At 26.7% G+C, this 26,496-nt stretch overlaps 1 protein-coding gene across 1 annotated transcript; it reads right to left on the bottom strand.

Moving 5' to 3' along the window:
• On the bottom strand, positions 1 to 24,037 carry LOC112600590 (phospholipase A1-like). Its single transcript, XM_025347859.1, has 7 exons — positions 23,676 to 24,037; positions 16,316 to 16,469; positions 7,092 to 7,267; positions 2,871 to 3,116; positions 2,074 to 2,253; positions 1,072 to 1,261; positions 1 to 244 (listed from the first exon to the last, which is right to left on the bottom strand). The coding sequence occupies exons 1-7, from the start codon at positions 23,755 to 23,757 to the stop codon at positions 64 to 66; spliced, it is 1,209 nt and encodes a 402-aa protein (XP_025203644.1). The 5' UTR covers positions 23,758 to 24,037; the 3' UTR covers positions 1 to 63.
• Between the last annotated feature and the right edge of the window lie 2,459 nt (positions 24,038 to 26,496).

Below are 26,496 nucleotides of genomic sequence, written 5' to 3'. Positions count from 1 at the left end.
TGTCTTAAGATTTTTTAAGTGTTTCCAAAATGTATTTTTTCCTCCTCTATTCCATGGATGTATTCAGTTGTTATTGTTACTGTAGTCCACGTCTTCGGGCAACTGTATTGTGTGATCGATATAATCGTCGTTCGGCTGTTGATTGCCCATAAACGGCGGGGGACAGCAGTACGGACTACCCCTAACGCTGGTTTTTGAACAGTACGGCGCGTCAGAGTTGGTTACACAGTACACGCCGTTCACCCTGGAATACCAAACTCGTTAAGCATAATATTATTGTGTAAAGAAAAAAAATAGTCCATAATGTGAATTTTCATTGTAGAATGCGTCACTTTTAAAAATAATTAAGTAGTATTATATTCAAATAAAATCGTATTTAAATTAGTAATTACTTTAATTTTTAACGAGAAAAGTAACTTAATAACTTCGAACTTATATTTTAATCCGTGAAAATTTTCAAAAAAAAAAATATCAGTCAAATAATTTACAATAAAAATTAGGGTTCTTATTTTAAAAACAGCAGATTTTTTTTTTCTCTAATACAAAAATCAGATTTTGATAATTGCATTATTGAAGACAAATGGATGATTATGTTTGGTAATTCAACCTGTAGATATTTATATTTCATATTATTATTATAATTTTTTTTTTTTTTACGAATTAAATACTGTTTTTTTTCAAATTTTCGATACTTGAAACAATTCTTAAAAAAAATCTAACGAAATTACGTTATGTTGCTAGTCAATACTATTTATTTTAAAACTCGTATAAACCTTGGAGAAAATTAAAATTTTGGTCACATCTATTACAGTGATTATGATCATTTTTATCAAAATCATAGCATGGTCCCAAGATAGATATAACGCGAAAGTAACACAAAATCAGTATACAAAAATACAATTATTGCTTGTGATGACGTCTTTTAAGTTGGTTTCTATCTATAGCTCTAATTCGAATATCGTTTAAAATTAAACCATGTGAAAAAATATAAGTAAGACAACATAGCTACTTGACACTGTTATACCAATTCTCTAGCCTGAAATTCGTTAAGAAATGAGACAGAATACTTACTCATCGGGTGTATATTGGCCTAGGACAACATACGGTGTTTGGCCAAAAGAGTTGACGATCGAAAAGCTTGAACTTCCTTCACCCCCCTGCAAACATCTCCTGGTACATGGTACCGCTTTACGGGCGGTGTCTGGGTCCAAACTCTCAGCTAGATAACACACGCTTCTCGTGTGACCACACAGTTCAGTATCTGCAACACACCATGAATAAGAACAAAATATTTTATTCGATTGTATAAAATGGTAAAAAAAATTCTCAACACTCGTTGTGGGGTTGCAAAAATTGACTTCTCCTGGCTACAATTTCTATTTAGCCTGTAATCCCACACTTTTTCCTTAAAATTACCAAACTTAATTGAAAGTACTCCAAAGCAAGGGTTGTAATAAATTTTTATACTGAATCATTACACCTTGGTAGAACTCAATCCGTTCGCTATTAAATAGATGGTCGCAGTACTGAGAAACAAAATTAATTCAAGGTCACTAATCTTAGTAAGTTATCAGCTCAAACATTCATATTTTGAAACCCAACATAAATATTAACAAATAATTACATTTTTTACAATAATATCTATAAATACCTTATTATTTTACAAAAAATACAGAATTTTGAATCGGAAACTTTTTCAATAAAGTTTATTATTTACCGATAACCGGGAGCTAGTATAGCTGTGGCCGTTACTTACTCTCAGTCGCATTCCGCGACTGGTAGCAGCCAACGCGCCACGCCAAGCCACATATTTTGTACTGATTCAAATAATTACCATAATATTGATTGTTAGTATTTTTTTTTATTATGATTATTTCTATTATTATTATTATTATTTAAGTAGGCCTGCATAACCAAATTTATTTCAATATAATTTTTACTTTGGCGTGACTAGCCACGATACTGTATGGTAGTAACGCAGCGATCCAGTTTAGCACTGAGTATATCACTATGGTTATTAGCTTAATTCTGAGTTTGAGTTTACTGCAGAGCTATATTCCTATATGTACTTACCGGAAGCGTTCAAACAAAATGGTTGCACGTGTCCTCCGTTCAAACAGAAATCCACATGCCCCATACGCTTCAGATCTCCGTACCTAGACGTGGCGTGTATGATCTGCACGACGTCTGCGTCTCCAGAATCCAATCGGCTGGACGCCCGATTTCGAATTAATGGTTTCGCCGGATCCACGCCTATAAAATGGTGAATATGCAATGAAAATCGAAAACCGAAATTTTATAATAAATTACATACCCAGGTCTAAATTAGGTTGTTTGTGCACTTTGAGTGATCGTAATAACTACAATAGTATTGCATACCCTTAAAAATAAGGTACCTATACAAGTTCATCAGTACAGTCTATTTTTGACCAAATGTTTTGAAAAATTAAAACCAATTCTTTACTAAATTTTGAGTTTTTATCAAATACTAGTTTTTGAAAGTCCTACTATTAAATTCTACGAGTACACTGACGTCTTAGTCTGTTCAACATTTTTTAATACATCATTGTCAAAAGTGAATAATTTAATCCGTTAGGTAAATTTAGATCAAGTTAATATAATAAGTACTTGTATTACGGTACGATATTATAATACATATGTGTATACCTATACCTATAATTAGTCGAATATTTTAATGTATTGACAAATTCCATATTTTCCCCGTTAGATATTTTATTTCTGAAACATTGTTTTTTTTTTGTTTTGCACCTATCCAGATGATCTTTTTCACTTTTATCGTACATATGTATGAAAATATTTAAATATATATATATATATACATGTGTGTGTGTGTGTGTGTGTGTACTTACCTATGATACGGTGCATTCTAAATGGAAGGTAATTGGCCATAATTCCACATAGATGTGCACCAAGACTGTGTCCCACACACGTGAGCTGGTCCACATCCAGGCCGGCGGCTCGCAAATGCGTCAACATAACCGCCATACATCTGGCCACTGGCTTGAGATTGTGAACGGCAGCCGCGTAACACGGGATCAACGATAATTTGCCCCAGTCCACCATAAACACGTTGTACTTTCCGTTTTTTAAGTACGCTATAAATCAGATAAAATATCAATATAAAATATGTATGCATATAATTTCAAGTGACCTAACCTAGATCGTTAGTTTATGTTGAAATGAGGAAAAATATTGAGACTACTCATATTTTGAAATAGAATAATTTTCAAAAAAAATGTAGTCCTTTATCAGTAAAAAATTCAATCACCCATATTTTTGCTTTCGACTTCTTAAAATATTTGATAAAAATGTATAAAAAAGGTAGTTTGTTTTCATTATAAGTTTTGATATGGAGACTTTTGTAGGTCACATACGTTACCGAGTACATTGATATATAAATTAATTTATAGTATAACGTTTATCTTTTCGATGCAATAATGGTTTATAATCATTTCATTATACATTTATTCAAGTGTGAATTATAATTTGTGTTTTGTTAGTATTTACAGTCGTGGTTGCGTTGCATTTATTAGGTACATACCTATATATAGTGTTCAAACTCGAACCCTTCAATAATCCGAACGACAGCTGTATACATAATATTATATTATTGCATTGGTATGAAGGTGTTTTTTTTCCATCCCGATATTGTACCTACCTATGCATAATATAATTTCATTGAGTTTGCATAAAACATTTTAAATCCGTTTATTTTATTATCTCACACGCGCTCAATCAGCATCGAATCGTTTAAATATGGTCGTTATAAAGATAAAAATATATTATTTCACATACTTTTTGTGTACATGATCACTTGCATTTAATCTAAAAATATTACTGTTACCACAATTAATGCGTCTAACGATATCTATATTGTACATCCATTTAAATCGCTATAACCATTACCTACACTTTAATAATTACCTTGGTGTTGACTTAATTCGTTTTGTAGAAAATATGTTTTTTCTAATACTTTCTTCCGATAAAATTTAATGTGATTAAATGTCTGTGAAAAAATATAGATTTTTAAAATTTGAGCTGAGCGATAAATGTATTAATTTTTCAGGTATACTAATTATGTTGTTATGCTATTTTTGTATGTAAGTGTGTCTGAAAACACTTTTTTTTTAGTAATTTTCCTATCATCAACTCCTGTAAAAGTTTCTTGCAGATTAAGTATGTACTTTTAAAAGTCAAAATTGGGAATCCTCTTTTAAAAATAATCGGAAAATTAACTAAAAAAAAACAAACACTTATAAAAATGTTATTAAAATAACTGTTTAATAATATAGAACCTATATTATAGGTTATCAAAAAAAAAAAAATTACTGAGCTTTGCTCACAATCGTTTTTTTTTTTTTTTTTGTGTATTCGCAATGATCTCTCATCAAATTCAAATTTAACACATACTACATCAATTATTACAATATCTTCTTAATGACAAAGTGCACTCGACTCTTACTGTCGTAAATCAGAGTGGTTACCTACTTTCCTATTTTTTTATATTTTTTTATTGCGTAGAAGTATAATTAAGATTCTTATATAGAGCAAATAAGTAGACATCATACATTTTGACAGACACTCTAATAATTATTGTTTTAATATTTGCAAATATTTATAAATGGACATACCAATCTATCAAAATACTTAAGCTTATAAGAGGAAAAAAATCAGCTAAATCTGTTAATAAAAACAATGGTAGAAAATGAAAAATTATAGTTTCAATTTATGTATCTATTTTAAAATTCTTATAAATAGTTTAAGAGCCAATTAAAAAATCACTTTATTTATGCACAGAAATATAAGATTTAAAAATATGAGTCAGACGTTATCTACATAAGAACCGTGCTGATTTGAGCAGAATATAACAGTTTACGGTTGTTTGCCTTTTAAAGTAAATAATATTTACGAATAAACCTATCGAAACCGAAAGTATATTATTATTTACGCGTCTTCCGTTTAATACGGAAATAGCAAAAAGAAAAATATTTAGTGTAACCTATCTTATGCGTATGAAATATTATAAAAAAAGTAACCCGTGTAATAATTCAATGTTCCTACGAAATAGTAAATATTTATTAAAGTTATTATATTATGATTAACGATTTTTGTAAGATTTTCCACAAAGTGTGAACATTATCATACGTTTTAATGTAAAACTTAATTTTCCAACTTGCAAAACTTATTTTTTAGGTAGGTATAGGTATCAAAGTTACTCTATTTGGATTCTTACACTTAAAAAGTTTAAATCACACTACAACTGCAATGCAGTTCACAAAAGCCAGATAATATCCAGAGTAGAATAAGTAAATTAATTCATGAACCTTATTTTTACTACCTCAGAGACCAGTGAAATAAAACGTAATAAAGCAAACGAGGATTCTATCAAAAGTAAACACACTCAAGTAAAAATAATCACATTAAACGCGTTCACCGTAGTATCATTAAAGCTATACTTACAACTTCTCTCAAGACCAAATTGGTTCCCCTTCTAATATTAATGCCTGTTAAACAGATTCCCAGTGCAACTTAAAAGTCAAAACTCTAGAAAGATGAACAAATTGAATTATTTGCTTATAAACCATCTTAAATCCGTGTGACTCATTTTAAAAAGTAACAATGAAATTTAACGATGCGTTGAATATACAGGAAAATTTCCTTTACTCGCTATACACTCATTTCCTATTTATTTCCGTCAAAAAAAAAGGTAAATAATATTTAAAATTCCAACTAAGTGATATTGGTTTTACAATGATGTTTTTTTTATTTATTTGTATTATGTATGTGTATGTGTGTCTGAAAACAAATTTTCTAGTACAGAAAATGTTACAATCATTAATTTTAATTAGAGTTTCCGATACTAAATTGGATCTAGTTTGTAACTTGGTTGGTCGAAAGAAATCTCATTTACTAGAATACGAAAATTTGTTAAAATGTGTATACTACTCAATCATTATTCTATCAATTATTTGATAATTTAATTTCCAATAAGTTAGACTGAATTTTCTTTTCATTTGATGCAACTGATGTGTATGTATCATTAATCTTTTTAAAAAATTTAAAGTTGATACTTACTTAAAAATAATAAAATAAAAAAAGTAAATAAATACCTAATAAATCTTAAATAATAATAAATAGATTTTTATTTTATAAACTAAATGTTTATAAATTGAGTTTTTGTTTAAAAGTAGTCTTACAAATAAATATTGTAACAGAGTGAATATACATCGTGATTTACGGTCGAACCATCATTTCGGTAAAACGCCGACGACGAAGGTGACAGTAAGTTTAGTGAAACGGTCATTCAGCGGACTCAGTTATATAACTATATCTACGTACTAGCATAGGCTGAGGGGAATTACATGAATTATATTCTTGACTTTGTTGGGTCTATTCTCATCACATTTTTCAGTGTCCCATCACTATCGTTGTCGTAGTTTATTTTATCCATCATTGCTGTGTGTACCTTGTAAAACGTTTACGTTATATGTACTACTATACTATACTTCATTAATTACGTTTTCTGCTTGAGTTGAAAATCTATATATTAAATGAAAAATTACAATAGTCTGATCAATATTCTTCATGATTATTTACTCACTAATAATTACTTCAAATCTTAATTATAAAATTTACATTAGATGTATATATATATATCGTCTTGGTATTTAAATTTTAAACAAAAGTACCAAGTATTTAATTTCACAGTACTTGTAATATGAGTATTTAATATCTTAAAATACTTAAAACCTATGTATATTGTACATTTGTACCTATATCGAGTAACCAAGTTAGTGATTCTCAAAGATATTTTATTCTAGGCAGTCTAGGCAATATTGGACATTTTCTCAAATCTCGCGACATATTACGGTATGAATAACATTATGTACAATTAATATACTTATGTTTTCAATAATTATTTGGCAAGCATAAACTAAATTCATAGCACCCCGGTTGAAAATCAATGATCTAGGCACTGATATCGACATACATCTCGAAAAACCTTGCCAAATGTTGCGATTAATTGAAACAAACATTGATTAATGAAACGAAGTTATCACTATACTAACCGTCTCTAAGCACGGCACTGGGCAAGTAATCTTGCGCTGTTCCTCCATATCCGTGCACAATTAACACCGTGTGCAGTGAACGATCCCATCCGCTCGAGTGTAGCCAGGCGGGTGATGTGAATTCAATTTGTTGCTTCTGCATTTTCAAATACCCATCTTCTCCTCCACCAGTGTTCCTAAAATTTTATATATCAATATTTTATCATTATGTAGTGTTTGAAAAATATGTGACTTATATTATCATAATAATGATTATAAGCATTCCATGACTAAACGTTTAATTTTTTTCAATAAACGTATATTCTATATAGTATGTTTTGAAGTTCCATATACTTTAAGTACCCCTATGACAATAAAATCAATTTTAATTATTCTGTTTTAAAATAAATTTATAAAAAAATTTGATTTAATGTTATAATTGTTTTAAAAAAAAAAAAAACATTCTTATAAGTTTATCATTGATTAGTTATTATGAAAGACATTGAATAGTGAACATGTTTCTTAATAATTCAAAAAAACATTTTTGTTCTCTATTATTTATAAATGTACATGTATTATTCACAGTTCACTAGCAGTCGACATAATCAAACATCTAAAGAAAAAAAAAGATCTTCATTTAATTCTACATATTTTTTTTTACATCGATTTCGCAAAGGTTTTACACAATCAAAATAATCAATAATACGTACATTTATTTAAAATTACATTATCGCTTAAAATCGCACAGCAATTAATCATATTTAAACAAAATCAAACAGTCATAAGCAATTCTATTAATTAAATAAAATATATGAAAACTCTAAGATGTAAATGTATTCCAATCTAAGTATTATCTACATACTTAACACGTCTATTTAACCTTATTATAAAATACAAATAGAATTATTTTTACACAACTTTATACAATAGCAATATGTTTAATTTTTATCTGTCAATCAATCAAAAAAAGGTTTTGAACTATCGACCTCCTAAATTTCTCTTTTCAACAATAAAAAAAATAAATACGGTATTGAACGGTCTAAAATGTACGGTTATGAATGTTAAGTGAATGATTCCTACATAGCAACTGGTAAAAATTATAACAAAAAAAAAATAAATGTCTAACGAATTTCCGATAGACAATTAACCAAAAATTATGTTTAATCGGAAAACACATTGGTGTACTGTTTTATTTTTGTAATTTTTAAAATAGTTAATCTTATTAGGTAAATCTGTTTATAGAGATTTATGCGATTTAAAATTAAAAACCAAAATTATTGAAACGGCATCTTTCTAGTCATTTTGAACCACAAACTAAAATAAATAAATAATAATACTTCCATATAAAAATTACTGTTTTCAAAACTTTATTCTGGCTGGTGATTTAAAAACTTACAAAAGATCTAAAAATGAACCTATTGAAGATAAATAGTTATCGTATTGATGTTCAGATCACAAAATTTCGAATAACAACAAAAATTACCGGATTGTGAGATTGATCTTTGATTATAAAATATATAATCTAATAATTATGATATATTATATATTATAGTACATAATTATAGAAGTCAAGGTAGTTACTTAATTACTTTTCAAACAACTTATGTTTTAGTTTTTTCTATAACACGGTTTATTGTATGGGAAAATTAAGTACATTTTCACGAGGAAACAATAAAAATATATTCGAAGTGTCCATCGCATGTTGTCATTAATATGAATGTAATATAGGTATAATATAATAGTATTATATTTATTTGTGTCCATTTAATATTTATTATTGTATGTTATAAAAATATAAAGTATTTTATTAATTTGGTTTTTGAGAAAATTCTAATAAATATAAGCCCAAATTAAACGCTAAAAAAATTTAAAAAATTAAATTAAAAATAAATAAATAATTAATTGAAAAAACAAATATTTTTTCTCTATGCTTTAGTTTAATTAGAGTAATTGGAAATATAATCAATATGACTTTAGCTTCATATCAGACTGGTAGTATAGAAATATTTCGAAAAATTTCAGATCAAATTGTTTAATAAAACAACCACTTTTTGCCACTATTAGAAGTGTTTATAAAATTGCAGTGTAAATAAATGATTTTAATCATATTATACGCCATAACATATAGTTAATTTATCAACATTATTAAAACGTAAGAATGTTAATATGGATTATGAAAAACATCGATAAAGAATAAAATAAAAAATCTACAAAAATACGAGTATTATATTATCCGTTGTTCACCTTAATGATCTATTTTTTTTATTTTACTCCTTTAATGAGATTTTTATAGATTTTATAATCTATTCTGAACTTTTATATTAATTTGGTATTAGTAGCTCATTAAAATTCGATATGATTCTTTCCAGTGCGAATATTGTGAATTTTATTTTTAAAACATTTATTTTGCTTTCATTGCATGAAACTTTTTTTGTTGATTTTATATATTTTTTATTGTAAATCAAATCATTAAAACATTCAGTTAACGAAAAATTAACCATTTAAAACTGTTACAAAACACATAAAAACCGGAATAGGAAGTGGTGGTTCGGCATATAGATTTAAATATGTATGTAACCATGATATATCTTTCTATCATTGTCACATACCTACTCAAAATGTTGAAATAATTTAATTGTATTTTACATTTTCGACGCATCGATCAGCTGTTATTCAATAAACAACTATCTATTAAAACAGATTTTAAATGTGAAGTATTTTCAATTTAACTTCACTATACGACATATGGCAATAAAAACCATTAAAACCGTTCTAAAAGTTTGCAGATAACAATGTTTTTCATTTATTTTATTCAAACGCGAACTAATTTTAAAATGTACTTTTAAAGTTTAATAGTCTTGTTCATAGTATTTTTATTTGATTTTAATCTGCCTTATAAACAAACAGCAGTAACTTTCGATTGCGTACACGAAATATTTCAAACCATCACAACCAACGGAGTGATGAAATATTTTCGTGATTTCGGGCAAACACACTGCGACGTATAAATATCACAACAATATATTATGTCTCCTCGCGAAATTTTGTCCTGCGTCGACAATTTTTAAAAACTGTCTTTGTACGAAAACAACCCATTATACTCATCGTCGTGAATTCGTGTATTGGTATACCCACCACGCCACGTTGACGGTACTCAAGTGAGTATACACGCGTGTTTATGATTTGACCTTTCCAAAAGCGTGGATGACAACACGGTGTACACACATAGACACAGACACGCACACGCATACAAACACTAACATAGAAACTCAAGTACGAACACTATACACACACACACACCGCACAGTTATCGTTAACAAAGGAAACCCGGAGAAAACGGTTTTGAGGAAATTCGGTCCTTATAATATAATATAATATATTATGAGGCTACAACTTACTCTCCTGTTCCATTATGTTTATCGTCGCGTTGTTTAAACTCGATGATACTCAAATGGGCGTGACTGCCTTTTGCCGCCGTTTCGTCTCTCTCTCTCTCGCTCCCTCTCTCTCTCACACACACACACACAGGCACGCAATCGCTGTCTATTTACGTGTAACTCTTCTTTCGTCAATTCCTCTGGTCCCTCTTTATCATCCTCTGCCTCCACGTTTAACAACGCACACCGCCGCGCTGTTTGGTCAAAACTTTGAAACGCGTCGTATTTGCATGCCGCTCACTCGCCACATCCGACCGCTACCAAAGATCCCCTACGCTCGTCCGCTTTTCTGTCCGCAGTTTAGCTACAGCTCTCGCTCCGCACGGAAATATAATGACGTCCTATCTTCCGCCGCGCGTCCACAGCGGTAACGATTAACGATCGCGATAGACATTTTTGTCCCCCCCCCTCGATCACAATGATTACCTCTACGTATAACAAAAATACCACAACACATAAAAAAAAAAAAAAAACTTTGGTTATCGTTGTGTGCAGTTTGCCGTAATATTCAGCAGTGCGCAAACATGAAAATCTTATAAGAACAAGTAGGTATAGGTCCACTGAAACCACGTTTTATTATATACGTGTAATATTATTATTATTACCGCAAACGCGGTATTGAACTTTGATTTAATATATTCATGTTTGTGATTGTATTTTTATCACTTCAACTCGAGATTAATACACAAAAATTAGAACAAATATTTTATTAATTTTATTTTCACACTTTTTAATTTATTTTAATATTATCGTGCACGTTCGTTCAATCAATATTTAATATTTATTCGTAACTCAATACTGCAGTGCATAACCGAAGATGTTGAAATTATTATATTGTTATCGAAAATATTTTTATTTTTTTTTTTTTCAAAAGAATGCATCTCTTCAGGCAAGCTTATTGGGTATCAATTGTCGAATCTGAATTCTATAATATCATTTTCTTAGAAATAGTTTCTGTACGAAACATTGAAAAAATTCTGCAGCGTACACATTTTTTCTTATACATTTTGTATGCAAATTGAATATTGGATTTACCGATAAAGTTTTTATATTCCAATCAAAATCAATGATGTATAATATTAAATATATCTACATGATCTTTGTTCTCATTAGCACAAAATCTCTAGATTATTAATTCATGTAACAAAAATATTATCTAACCACAGTTGATTAGTATTTACAAATTAATATTTTTTTATATATTTATTTAAATTTAATAATTTTAAATAAACTAGTTATAACCATTAACAATATTTAATTAATATCATTTTCAGTTTTTTTGTTATAAATAATGGATATTATTAATATATTAGCAATATATTTCTCTTTAATAAATATTACATTAATTAAATAGTACGTCCTAAATTGCTGAATCATACGAAAAAACAATCATTTTCGAAAACATTTCATACGTCATGAAACACGCGCTATGTAATGCAAGTAAACTTAAGTTACCACATCTGAATAATTGCAGTTATGTATACAGAACAATAATAATGATAATATAAGTTCTATAATTATCATTAATAACCAATAGTTCTCAAGGGGTTTTTGTATCGTATATGGTATTCTAATAGCAGCTATTATTTTACAATAAAACCTAGCAAAAAGGTATATATATGGGTTTCCAGTTACATTGATCTAGAATTGGCAATATTCTTTCTCTTTTTTACAACATTTCATGTCATCTAAATGTGTATTATGACAAATGCTACTGAGATCGTAAGCGTATATTATTTATTTTGGTCCCTAGCTTAACAGTATCGGGCTTCTTTTGATGTTTTATAGTTATAAACGAAAGTTTTTGAAATTGGATTTTAATTCGTAGATGGTGTATACCCTTATTACAGTGAATTTACATAAATTTATCTATAACATTTTTTTCGGAGGGGTGGAAAGGTGAATTTTTTTAAAACATCTTGTAGAAAAGGTTGACGATAACAATTATAATTTACAGACGTAAGTAATTAACAACTGTGTAACTGAGATGTATAGTAATAGTTATCATTTTACGAGTATTTTAAGTGTTGATTTGTCATTAACTAATAGATAAAGAATTCTCGTTATAATTTAAGACACTCATCTTTAAAACAAACATGTTGTTATTAATTAACGAAAAATGATAAATCACAAATAATGACCAATAAAAAAACACAATTCAAAAATTTTAATTATTTTACAAATGTTGAGGACAAAAGACTAAAAGTAAATCTATTGTATTTATGTATGTTTCTAAATGAACGAAATTTAGGTGATAAAAGATACGAGAAATAAGTTAACTAATGAATATTGTACATACCTACCGTTCAAGTGTATAAATCAATTGTGCATTTAATACATATATAATATTGCACCAATAACAAATTTAATACCCGAGAAATTTAAAACATTGTCAGTTAAGTTAACAAAATCAGTTGTCTTTATTTAGATACTCCATATCTAACAAAAATAAATAATAAAAATAAAATTCACTAACAAAACAAAACTATAATATAATAGTATAAAACAGTAACAAAAACTTGATATTGAAGTTATATATTGTTTTAAACTGCGCTATTTAAAAAATTACTTCGTTCTCATTGTATTATTTAACTATTTAATAAGAAAGAAAAATATTTCGTTTAAATACATTATATTTATTTACATTTTTTAATTTACGAGTATTTTTAACCACATATAATTAATAATATTAATTTCTATAGTTTACAAATAAATAAATCAATCTTTCGTATGGTTATGATTCGAACAATTTTCAATTACCATAAATAAACAAGGTTCGCTATTGATAATTTTGAATTTATTATTATTATTAAGATAGCGATCAATATTTCATCAGATGCACTATAAAATGAACTTCAGTTATCAACTGATCAACCCTAATTAGTATAATTATTACCATACATTTTTCCACAAAATTTAATCCTATTTTTTCACTCTCAAAGATCTATATATGTCTTTAACCGTATAGATTACAGTATTAAATCGCAACTATCTTTATACATAAACAAAGCATACGCATGTTTACAAATGATTGGTTTTCAGTTCAATGCTTATAGTTGTAGTTTGACTGCGTTAAAGCATATTCACTACAAGTAGAACTATTTGATTCTAACTTTTTACAATAGTCAATAGAGTTGATAAGACGTATATTTTAATAATTTAACTATTTAGGTATTTTATCTAATCAAATATCGATTAATTACGCGCTATAATCTATTAAAATCTATTATACTCTGACATAAAATAGATTATTTAGGGTTGCCTAGTGAGTGAATAAACTAATAATTCTACCAAATGCACCTCATCATCTACTTTTCATTTGTTTATACATAAGTAATGCACTTAAATTCCCTTACGTTTTACAAATTCATATTTTTATCATTTTTTTTTTTTTTTTTTTTTAATATTTTAATTATTTATCAGCTAATAATTGACTATTTGTATCATTATCTTTAATATATTATTTATTCATTTTAAATATTTTTTATTTTTGTTTACACAAATTTTATCATTTTCAATGTATATGTGTATTAACTAAAATAATATTTACCATCAAATGTCTGAATGTTAAAATATTCATCATAATAGCGTTTTACATCAAAAACATAAAGTGCTTGCTGTAATATAGTTAAAATGAATTATTATGAAATTATATACAACATCACATTAAAAAATGTATAGTCGAGTACTAATAACACGAAATTCACAATATACGCTATAGGACACACAAGTCAAATCTTGAAAAATTGTTTGAGCTCAGCCTATTTTTTAAAGAATATACGCTTTTTCGGTTTTTTCTAGTTTATTCCTCAGCAATCCAATATTTGTCAATTCTTCCTATTAGATTGAAACAAATCTTATGGCTTTCTGTCTCCGTGGCCAGAAATAACGGTTTCGATCGTCGTCATCTTTTTGGGTCAAAAAAATAGGATGGTTATTATATCTAATATTTGCTATCAAGTGTTAGTAATCGCCCGTTTATCGATATGAGGTACTGGTAAGCAAATGTATATGTGTTGTGTATAATAATAAATATTATTTGATTTAATATGCAAAAACTGTCTCAACGCCAAAATCGAAAAATACTACGTATACGCTCTTATTTAATAATTAGGTTATACGCTGCCACTGTTCTTCACTTAAAACATAGACTGAGTGTGTCTAGGAAATTTAAACAACACGCAAATCACAATAAAATGACTTTGTTGGCTTCCTTCCAGGACACTGCATTAGATGATCGCAGTACATTGTTATTCATTTAGTGTACTTTTGTTTTCGAGTTGTTTTTGTATACATTTATAGTACTACCGGCTGTCCGGGTATGTCCAGATCCGAAATTACCGTATAAACTGTATTATTAGAAGAAAAAAAAAATCGCGTTCCGTATAATTATGGATTTTAAATTAAATCGTATCAGATTTATGTGGTTTATACTGAAATGTATGCTTTCAGTCCACATAAGGTAGTAAAAAATTGTCGGTGCAGGCCAAGACAGTATGATATTGTCAAAAACAAAAATTACGTAGTTTTTATAGATACACATTAGGCAGGAACAGTAAAATCAAGTAAATCTTTGTTTATTGATGATTACGAGGTATTAAAAAAAAATATATTAATCATCATGGCTCACAGCACAAATGGTCACACTTATTAAATTCTTATAAATTATATTAAAAATATATATAATTAACCAATCTAATAAATCACATATAATATAATTATATTTAATAATATTATATAAGTAATTTGCTATTTATAGCTGTTGTTTATTCATTTTGTTATGCACAACTTAATAAACTATATTTGTCCCAATTTAAAAATTTGTGTGAGTGTGTGTATGTGTGTGTGTATCATTAGATTATCAATTCAAATGTATAAAAAATTAAAAATATATAAAATGTCGTTAAAAGATGATTATAAAAATAAAAATTTAATTTAACTTTAATAAATTTAATTTATTCCAAATACTTCAATTAAAAATATTAATGAATTCATTAAACTTTAGAAGACCGCATAGTTATTAAACCACCAAGCTAATATTTATAATTTAACCATCGAAATTTTCAAAAAATACAATTACAAATATAATTATAATCATTGAAAAATGTTGGTAGAACTACGTATTTAAAAATTTCAAAATCATAATAAAAACATAAAAGCAGTAAAAAAAAAAAAGAAACACGTTTGTTTAATTTTTCAGATTAATGATCCATAATCATTAAAAAACCACATGCATACGATATAAGATACACCCCAGATGGACATCCCAAAAATCCATACAAAACATTATTGAGCCCGGTGACCCGGAAATAATAACATCTAAAAAAATAATAAATACATATTTAAAATCAAAAACTTAATTTAATATTACCGTATATTAGGAACAAAACATTGGTTAATTGTTGTAGTAGCACCAATTATGCAACTTAAATAATAAGCTACAATATCGTTTTATTGTTGTGGCTTTGAAAACAATGATAATAAATAAATTGTTGATTACGGATACGGTAGTAACCAAAACTTATTTTGTACAAACCAATGACATATTATACTCGAACAATAATTCTAATTAAACAAATATTTTGGTATTATTTCCGTCAGCTATAAACACGCCGCGGCCACCGCGATCATAATATTATTATATATTATCATTTATTATTAAATAAAATTATAATTTATAAAGTATAAACCTACGCTATTATCGTATTGTCACATAAAATTGTATACACTATACTACTATGGACTATTATAGTAGTATAGTATATTGTTAATACTTTTATTATGATGTACAATTTCACTTTCGCATACCTGAGCGTGAAGTAATGAAAAAGTATATCCTCTCCAGGACATGTGTCGTCTGCATCTCGCTTATACACGCAGTCGCGGCCGGTGATATTATTTTGTCTAACGCCCATGTTTAGAGCATTTTGAATCAGTCCTCTACCTCTGCCATTCAGTGAGCCTAAGAAATTAAAAAAAAAAAAATTACAAGAATTTAAACACCATACACTTTATTGAAATAGTTTATACAAACACATACGTAGGTATTTAATAAAAATAATATACATTGCAGATTATCATAACATTTTTAATTTTGATTTATAAATATGAAATAGAATCATTACAAAAGAAAACAGTTTCTATTTTTTTATTTTTTTATAGTTCATAAAATAAAATGTATAATAATACTTAATTTTTTTTTTTTTTAATCCATTTCATAATTTTAGATAATTTATAATAATATATAGATCACAGAACCATCGAATAAATATTATATAAGTATTATATTATGAAATATTCGGGTATCTTAATTTCTTAATAATCCTCATTCTGAAAAACATTTATTTATTATAATATAGATTATCAAAATATCATCGAAGATAAGTAAATTCATTGGTGGATATTTATTTGAAAAACTTATTAAAATTGATTAAAAAATCGTGAATGATATTGATGACCATCTTATATAAAAATGTTATACGAGACAACTATGAATAAATAAACGAACCCAGCGAATCCAGATAGATCATAAAACGCTGAGTTGGTCTTCGACAAAATCCAGATTATCCGGATATTTTCAGATTTCATTCCTGCTTCCATTTCTTAGAACGTATAAGTTTTGTTTTATTCGTGAACAAAAATGAATAATATACATATTCGCTAATATAATAATATTGTGATCATGAATAACATTATATTTTAGACAAAGAGTGTACATAACGTCCATATGGTATAAATAATGATTGTTTAAAAAGAAAATCAAATAATTCTCTCTATTATATTACGTCAAATTCAATTATAAGTACCTACACGACGTATATGTATGTAGGATTATCAAATCATATTATATTGTACCATAATATTATGATGAAACGACTAATAAAACACATATTATATACGTATTGTCATTAGCCGAACAAAGGTAGGTACATAAAACGCTTGCGCATGGAAACAATTTGCGATATTTAGTGGACTGGAAAACACAATAATAACGGCTGTTGCAGACTTCGGTCCCCGCATAGAACCGCACGTCGCATACCACGGTATATAATGTTATATGATTATTGCTGTGTTCTAGGTAAAAGCGAAACCATTAGACCGAGTCATCATTTTAAACCGTTGCCGTAAAAAAAATCCTAAAACTAAAACCGTGATCCGACTGTACATCAAGGGTGTACCTTATAATATACACCCGCAAACAGGAGTTTACCAATTGCGCTTAATATTACTATTTTATATACCAATTGCGCTCGAAACATTTTAAAATACTTAATGAAAACATATTAGTTAGCTATAATTATATAATAAATTAATACACACATCGATTATAATTAGATTTTAAAAGCACCGTTTCATTTTCATCAGTTAATACATTTAAGGACATAATTTAACTGTACACCTCCACTTAATTCCATTTTTTGATTTAATACATTTTAAAAACTTAAAATCATTGAATAGTAACAACTGTTTACCTTTTCACTAAGAGCTTGCTTATAAAAATTCATGTTGTAATGTCAAACAACTCAAACTAATACTAAAAAATAATATATAAGTACCGGCTATATCATCAATTTGTTATCCTATATAGTACAGTATATATATTGTGCAATGAAACAATTAGGCTGATGAATATCCAACGATAATGAAAAATTATTTTCGTCCATCACTCAAATTCATACTTGTATTACTTGTATGATCAAATGTGCGTAATAATAATAATATTTTGTAAAATCCCCGATACTATTATAAAATATATTATAATCAGTCACTTAAACTAGTAATCAATTAATCAATAAACAATTGGTACACGCCCCCACAAACATCTATCATATTAAAATGTATGATTTTGATATAAAATTAACGGACCTTCTTTTTATTCATAATACACTTATGATATAATATTATTTTATAGAAACGTCGATAGTGATTGATGTGTGAATATTCGTTGGATTAATAATATGGCCGCCAAGTATATATGCGCTCATAATACAAGTATTTTGTGAAACCCAAATTTGTATATTGACATTGAAAATACTTATTTATTTTTTTTATTGTTGATTTATATCAAATAAAAACTCATACGTCTACCAGTGTTTTTAGATTTCGTATTATATAGTCACATGATCGTTAACATTTAATAAAATAGTTAAATATATTAAGAAATTTTTTTCAAAATATAAAGCCATGTTTCATAACAACCAATGAAGTTTTCAATTTGTAGATTTAAAAACCTACATTATCATCGGTTAATATGTCAAAATTATTTAAAATTCATAATTATTTATGTCGATTTCATTTTTTTTTCTCTTAAAAATAACCAATAATATATATTTTTTTTAAATGATTTTGTTATTACTATAATATACTATATGCTTTTAATTAATAATATCATTTTTTTTTTCAAATACACAAAATAAATATTTATTTATCACTTAAGTTGTAGTTTTTATATTTTGTTTTTGAAAATGTATGCATATCTTGCAATTTCTCTCGCACACTTTTTATATTTTTTATGCATACCTAAATATGTGCATAATTTACAAATTTCGCATAAATCCAAGCTTTTATATTCAACATTTTTTTTATTGTTATTAACCATTAACCAAATAATGCATTTTTAACGATTTCCAGTTCGCCTGGTTTTTCACAAAGTTAGGTTAGGTGTCTACTATCTATTATACTCGTATTCGATTTAAGCTTTATTTCATCGACGAAATATCGACGGCAGTATAGATACATGTACAACACCACAGTGAATGGTATTATTGCAGTAAATATAAAAATATTATTGACTTTTGACGCTCCTTAAAGTTTTCTCGCCACAAATATGGTTTTAGTTTTGTGTATCTTTTCAGAAGATCTTATATCTTTTCTTTTGTGAACGACGGCGCTTCGAAAACTTGAGCTTAGTTGCCTTCGCGTTTAATACCGTTATATTATATCGAGGAAAAAACTAATAATAATAAATAAAATATATATATAAGCACGACAGCGTTAGCATTGTCCGTATGTTTTGTATATTTTCAATTCGATATAATCTTTTGCGGAAAATGTAATCGGAATTAAAATCTTCCAACGGAACACGTATTGCTGTGCGTGCGTTCATCTCATTGTTTTGATACGATATTATTATACTTGTATAATGTATACGCCTTGTATTATATTGATTTTTTCACAAACTATTCTATTCCTACCATTATCAGACAGCTATTACTATATTTGAGAAATTATTTTTATTTTCTGTTGATTGATTGAAGTTGATTTGATTTTCATATCATCGGTGAATGGTGATGATCACAATAAATTTAATGTAGTGCCGTAATTAACAACTACTTTTAATATTTTTAAATTATTTAACATAATTTGACAAACAATTAAGATTTTTGTTAACTTTTCTAATTTTCTCTTCATTAACAGCACAAATAAACAAATAAAAATAAAAAAATCTACAATAGATAATATGAAGTGAGTAATCTTCTGATAACTCAGAAAATGGTTAACGATAAATATGTAGTCAAATATATAGGCGTTCAAAATGTCAGAAAGTCAAAATGTTTAATAAAACTGAAATATAAACTAACAATAATGTATTCTACGACAATAAAGTATTATTGGGAATTTTTTAGATCCATTTAATCCAATACTTTACTAGTAACATATTACACAATGTGTGTGTATATATATATATATATATATATATATAAGTTCACAATGTTAGTATATCACATGCGTTTTATAGTAATGACTTAATGACATTTGAAAAACTTTTCTCGTTCAAAGCACTCTCGCCAAACTGAATTAAGTCACAATTTACGATAAAACGAATTAATATATTATTTCCTTTGAGTATTAAGTTATACAATAAAGTTAAAATTCTGTATTTCTGTAAACGAGACAATGAGTTAAATGAAAGCAATGAACTCGCTTCCTCGTAGGATATAGTACAACGTTTTATGTTTATTTCAAAATATATATCACATACTTAAGCGATTTCATTTTTTTCAACGTCTAAGATTCTTTTGAAAAATTGTTCTATTTGTTTGTTCATAGCATCATAGAAATGAATAAAATTGAATTTATTTATTTCATCTGATAAAATCTATCATACATTTTATTGCACTTATATTAAATTAACTTTCTCTTAATTCGAGTAGATTACCCGTATATGCAAAATAATGTTACAAATCCGACTATCTGTTAATATATTTTTTAATGCAGCCATGCAGGTAAATTAATATAATGGATATATTGTTTAAATGATGTATACAATTACTAATTTAATTTAATTTCAGCTATCAATAAATTGTATATATTTGTGAGTAACTCTATAATTATATTATGTTTGCAACTTAATAGTACATTCATTCACTAATTGATTTTAATTAGCGTTTACTAAGTGTTTATGTTAGATTTTTTTCTCATAATGATGATGTATTTTAAAAATATTAGTTAATAGAAGTAGAATATTGAGTACATACTTAAACTTCAATTTTTTTTTTTATTTTTTTATGTATAATAGTTGAGTAACGACAATAAAAACATAATTTTATAAATATTACGTGTTTTCTTTAAAGATAGGCTAATAATGTAATTAAATAAATAGTTCATAGTTATTTATTGAATGTATAATAAACTATAATAACAACAATTATCTTACTACCTTAACAGTAAAAAAATTAAATGAGTAGGTAACGAAAACCTTCCAGTCGTTATGTATCATTATTTTAAGTATGTTTAGTCTTTTTAACATATATTAATTTTTGTTATCATATAAATATATACAATAATTTCGAAATATTAAATTATCCAACGACGATTGAAACGAAAAGTAAGCAATTATATAATTAAAGAAAATAATTATATTCCTACGATAAGAAAAAATTTAAAATAAGGTTGCGTGTAGACAAATTATTTACCTCTAAAAAGTAAACCAGTTTGACTAAGTGTTTTTCATTTTATGTTTTATAGAATATACAGTATTATATGATCTTGTACTTGAAATTTTTCCTTCTATATAATATTGAGGACTGTTGAAGATTTTTCACACTGTTTAGGTATGAGGACAAGGCATTTTAAGTTTCAACTTATGAAAACTATTAGTAGACTATAATATGTTTAAAATTTAAATGGCAATAATTTTCAGTAAAAATGATAAGTTGAAAATTACTTAATTTAAAAACTAAAATAATGTTATTGTATAACTCATCGGAAAAATGATAATAATATTTATTAAATTTAATCTGTTATTAAAATAAATAAACTTTTCGTTTTAATTTGACACTATATAATTTAGGCAGACAATAAACACAATGGTTATTGAGATATTATTTGTATTACATAAACTTGTACAAAGAATAATATTCAAACATAATTATTTTTTTACACTATCTAATATTTTATATGAGACATATTTATATAGATATTAATAATAATATGACGATAATTATGAAAGATTCCATATCTCTATCGTACAGTTTTTACAATATTATTTGAAACTTACGTATTTACCATATTTTTTAATAATTTCTATTCTATCATTGATTCTAATTTTACCAGTCTATACCATAGCACGTGTTTTACCCGTACATTTTATTGAAATAAGTTAAGTAGGATCTGGTGAAATATATTTTATTAATGTAATCATATAAAAAACTGGAAAAAAGAAAAATAATATTATTTTTCAAGACAATAATGAATCCCCGCCACAGCTGTTACAAGAATGAAAAACCAAAAAATCAACGATGAAAAACATAAATTTCCACGACCAGTCGTTGACATTAAGACGATCAGTTTTCAAACGTATAACTAATGATTTACGCTTATTTTTTTCACTTCTCATTTTTAAATTGTCATAATTCAAGTTTAAAAATTAAAAGTCTTAAAACTTGAGAGTCCGTAGGCAAAGCACTAAAGTTCCATAACGGTAAATAAAACATTGTCTATCAAAAGACTCGACGTGTATATTTTATAAATGGATGCCACACTGAAATTTCAAAAATGTATCAAAATCACATGAGGTATAAATTATAAGTAATAAACCATTTCATTTGTATTTTTTATTTTGTATTTCAACTATTTATATTAGATCATACGCAAAATACACTATTCTCAATCCTTTTAATATAATATTATGTCAATAATGATAAATTAATTTCGGTAAGATACTTTAACTTTAAATTTTTAATATTTAAATAAACATTGTTATTATATTTTTATTTTCAAATAATAGAACTAAAAAAAAAAATTAAATATATATTTATGTATCTGTACATGTATATTATAATAATACATTTTAATAGTACATTACGTATCTGCTATCAAATACACAATTAACACATTTTCGTATTATACTAGTTATATATTATATTCCATTCAATTTTAGTCTTAGTAATAAATGTAATAACTTAGTAATGGATCATGGTTAGAAAATGTTGTAGAAAGCATACATAATAATATGTTAAACATCCAAAAGTATAATTTTAGATGTTGATTGCCGTTATATATACAGTGAAAATTCTATTAAACTACACTGCTAAATGTTATTAAAAACAGTGAAATACTCACAGTACACTTCTATTATATATATACTTCAAAAGAATCTTTCGACTAGGTAATATTTTTATTATTATTTTTTGTTTCAGTTAAAAATTTTCAACAAAATATGTACAAAAATATTATGGTTATGACATCTTAAACTGATCTCAAAGAAAGCCTATTTCAAATAAAAAACAAATAATTATTTTATAGTTATATTTTATAAACATACATATAGTATAAGTATGTTAAAAACATAAATATTTTTAAATTAAACTTTTATTCATTCTAAATGGAATTATTTTTCGGGTGTATCATAAAAAATCTACAATTTAATCGAGTTTGATTTTGAAAAAATTAAGCTTTTTTGGTTTTTTCTAATTATTTATTGCTATTAATCAAATAAATTTAAAAAATAAATATTTGTTTGATAAATTGTGTTTTTATAATATCAAAAATTATACTTGTTTAACAATAAACTTTCAAATTTCAAGCAATGAAAAAAAAATGATTTAATTTTGGGGTGATATGTTATGTGACGTATAAAACACCATCAATATACATAGGTTTAAGACTATTGTATTTTTATGTAATGCGCATAGAAATATCATTATTTATATTGGTAGGTACTTACCAGATGTAATAGACGCATATAATATGCAAAAGAAGCCAATTTCGTAGACGACAATCGCGCCGGACTCGCCAATCTGTTTCATGACGTTAATACAATAATAAACTTTATATTAAATTTCGTTGAAAAATTACTGGCAATCGTTTCTGATTGGAATTTAACAATGTTTTTGAAGAAAAAATATATTATGAACATCCGTGCTCTTCTTCAGCGACTCGTGCACGCTTATATAACTACTGATATATAAGAGGAATAGCATAAATAACATCAACGACAGAACTATTATGATATCGTAGACGAACGTACGAAAAATAACGATTATATTATCACAAAGTTATTGTTAGAGTAGTGAGCGTAGTATTGAATACGCGAGTGACAGTTGCGGCGGAGGAACCGCATATAAGTAACTGCATATTCCGCGTGCGTGTGGTGGAGGGGAAGGAAACTAGTATTTGATAAATCATTGTATTATTATTATGGCCCACTCCAGCACTCCAGCAATTAATTATTAGAATTTACAAAAACTACCTATGGTGACCTGCGGTAATTTGCAATGTATACCCCACCCCATGCCGTCTCGAAAAAACTTAATAAGTGGTTAGGCCGGTTACACTTGGTTACCCGTCTAGGCACTACTGATTATAAATATTTATAATGGTAATATTAATTTTGTTATGATATTTTTATCGTCTCTATAGTAATTTTATAACTAATAAAAACCTTATGGTCGATTTTTAAAAAAAAAACAAATTTAACAATTTAATAAAGTAATTATTGCAATTATACTTACGCATACGCATTATATTTTCAGTACACTATGAAAACTGTTTATAACTGATGATATTACAACTTAACAAATGATTCATAATGTATCTAATAAACACGTATAAGAAAATTAAGATATTAAAATATTAATTTTAAGGTATATTATATTAAAATATTCAATGCTATCAAAACTGTGTAAAAATATATTTACAGAAAAATATAATAATTTAACTTGTTAAAAAATTAATACAAAGAAATAAATCAATTAAAAGAGATACAAAAATGCGTAAAATTAAAAAAAAATATCTACAACATTAATTATTTTATCATAACGTAATTTTTCGATATTAAATTAAAATCAAAAACGTCCAGTACAATACAATAACATACTCAATAAGAAAGTACATTTAACACCTATAAACAGAAAAAAGAACACCCCGATTTCTTTTTCCCTTTTAACATGCACTAAATGCTAAAGTTTGCAAACTTTTTGCATCCAATTAGCTATCGGTAACAATTGTTGTAAATGAGAAAGTGTAATAAAGAAGGGACGACATCAAAACTTTACCTGCAGTTTCAAAACTCTAAACACGTATCTGTCTATAGTGATGTACTCGTATGTTTTGATTAGGTAAGGGAAAATCTTAGTAGGTGTAAATGTATAGTATTATCATCTACCTTTTATAAATTGATTGTAATCAGCCAAAGTGGGAAGTAAATAATCCAACTAATTTTTATATGTAGGAAATTCTGAAGCTTTATTGAAAATAAATTTATAGATACCGGCTTTAATGATTTTTAATTTAAAAATATAATAAACTATAAAAAAAAAAAAAAAAAACAAGAGCACTTTTTAATGTTTAATATATAATATATTTTATAACCTACATATTTTTTAAGGATCAAACTCTAGTCTCTAAGCTTATTTTTAGTCTCTTTCCCACTTAATAATATATTGGTTTTGTAATTTAATTTAATGATTTAAAAATAAGTATATATGCTTCCTATTTTTTATTAAAATTCTAGCAGCCTGTGCCTTTAAATATAAATAAATAAATAAAAATATTTTTATTAGTTGATTTAAAACTATAGCTGCGTGATTTTGTGACTAATACAAAAATTGATTTTTACATTTTAATACGTATTAAAAACCGTAATAGGTAAATTATATTTGATTATATTTCATCTTTCAAAATTAAAAGTAAACAAAATAAATTAGTTAATTGAAATGAAAAATAAATAAATTTTTAGAGGGTATATTGGGGAATATTTCATCTTAGATACACTTTTTTTAGCTTACCGAAATGACATGATAGTCATAGTATAAGAATAAATTAAATAATTTTTATCTAGACAAATATTCATCTAGATCTAGATACTACTCAACGCTGGTATAAAACACCACACTAGGGGCTTAGGAATCCTGATTACGTAATATCGCCCGCGTTCATGCAAAACGTTACAAATCCAAAATATGTATTTTAAAGATAATGTAAAAACTTTCTAAAACAGGTGAACTTTACAACTTAAATTATTCTTTGTTTACGCGTTTTGTCTAAGTGGAAATATTTAGTGTACCTACCATATTATAATACGAACGATATGGCAGAACTAATAGACACTCGTGTTTTTATTTTTCTTAATATATAATATTACCTATAGGTATCAATTTCAAGAACCGAATTTTTTGGACTTGGAATACTTTACGTGATCGGGGACGACATAGGTTCGCGTGTGCGTGGGTACAGTTATATTTTGTCCGTCGTTACAATAATGATATATACACATTTTTTGTTATTGTTGTTTGCTATTCGACGCTCGTATACACATATAAATCTATATTCCTATTCGGTGTGGACTATTGACACACAAAATGCGTGCTTACCTTCATAACAATATTATAAATGTTATTGTAATACGTGTAGTTTGTACAGTTATCTATGATGCATATATTACATACTGTATAGAATATATGGACGATGAGGAATTTAAAGCACCATGACGACGATTGCAGCTAATGTGTAATAAAATACTATACTTAAATAATACAATATTATAC

This window comes from Melanaphis sacchari, unplaced genomic scaffold (assembly GCF_002803265.2).
Source record: "Melanaphis sacchari strain LSU unplaced genomic scaffold, SCAv2.0 Contig65_pilon_pilon, whole genome shotgun sequence".
NCBI lineage: Eukaryota > Metazoa > Arthropoda > Insecta > Hemiptera > Aphididae > Melanaphis > Melanaphis sacchari.
Note: the sequence above shows the minus strand (reverse complement) of the source record. Positions and strands in the feature narration are given on the sequence as shown.

Coding starts and splice junctions, on each gene's coding strand:
- LOC112600590 (XM_025347859.1), bottom strand. CDS start 23,757: ATGAAACAGATTGGCGAGTCCGGCGCGATTGTCGTCTACGAAATTGGC. Junction 2,254..2,870: donor TAGAATGCACCGTATCATAG/GTAAGTACACAC, acceptor ACCATTTTATAG/GCGTGGATCCGGCGAAACCA. Junction 245..1,071: donor GGCCAATATACACCCGATGA/GTAAGTATTCTG, acceptor TTGGTATTCCAG/GGTGAACGGCGTGTACTGTG.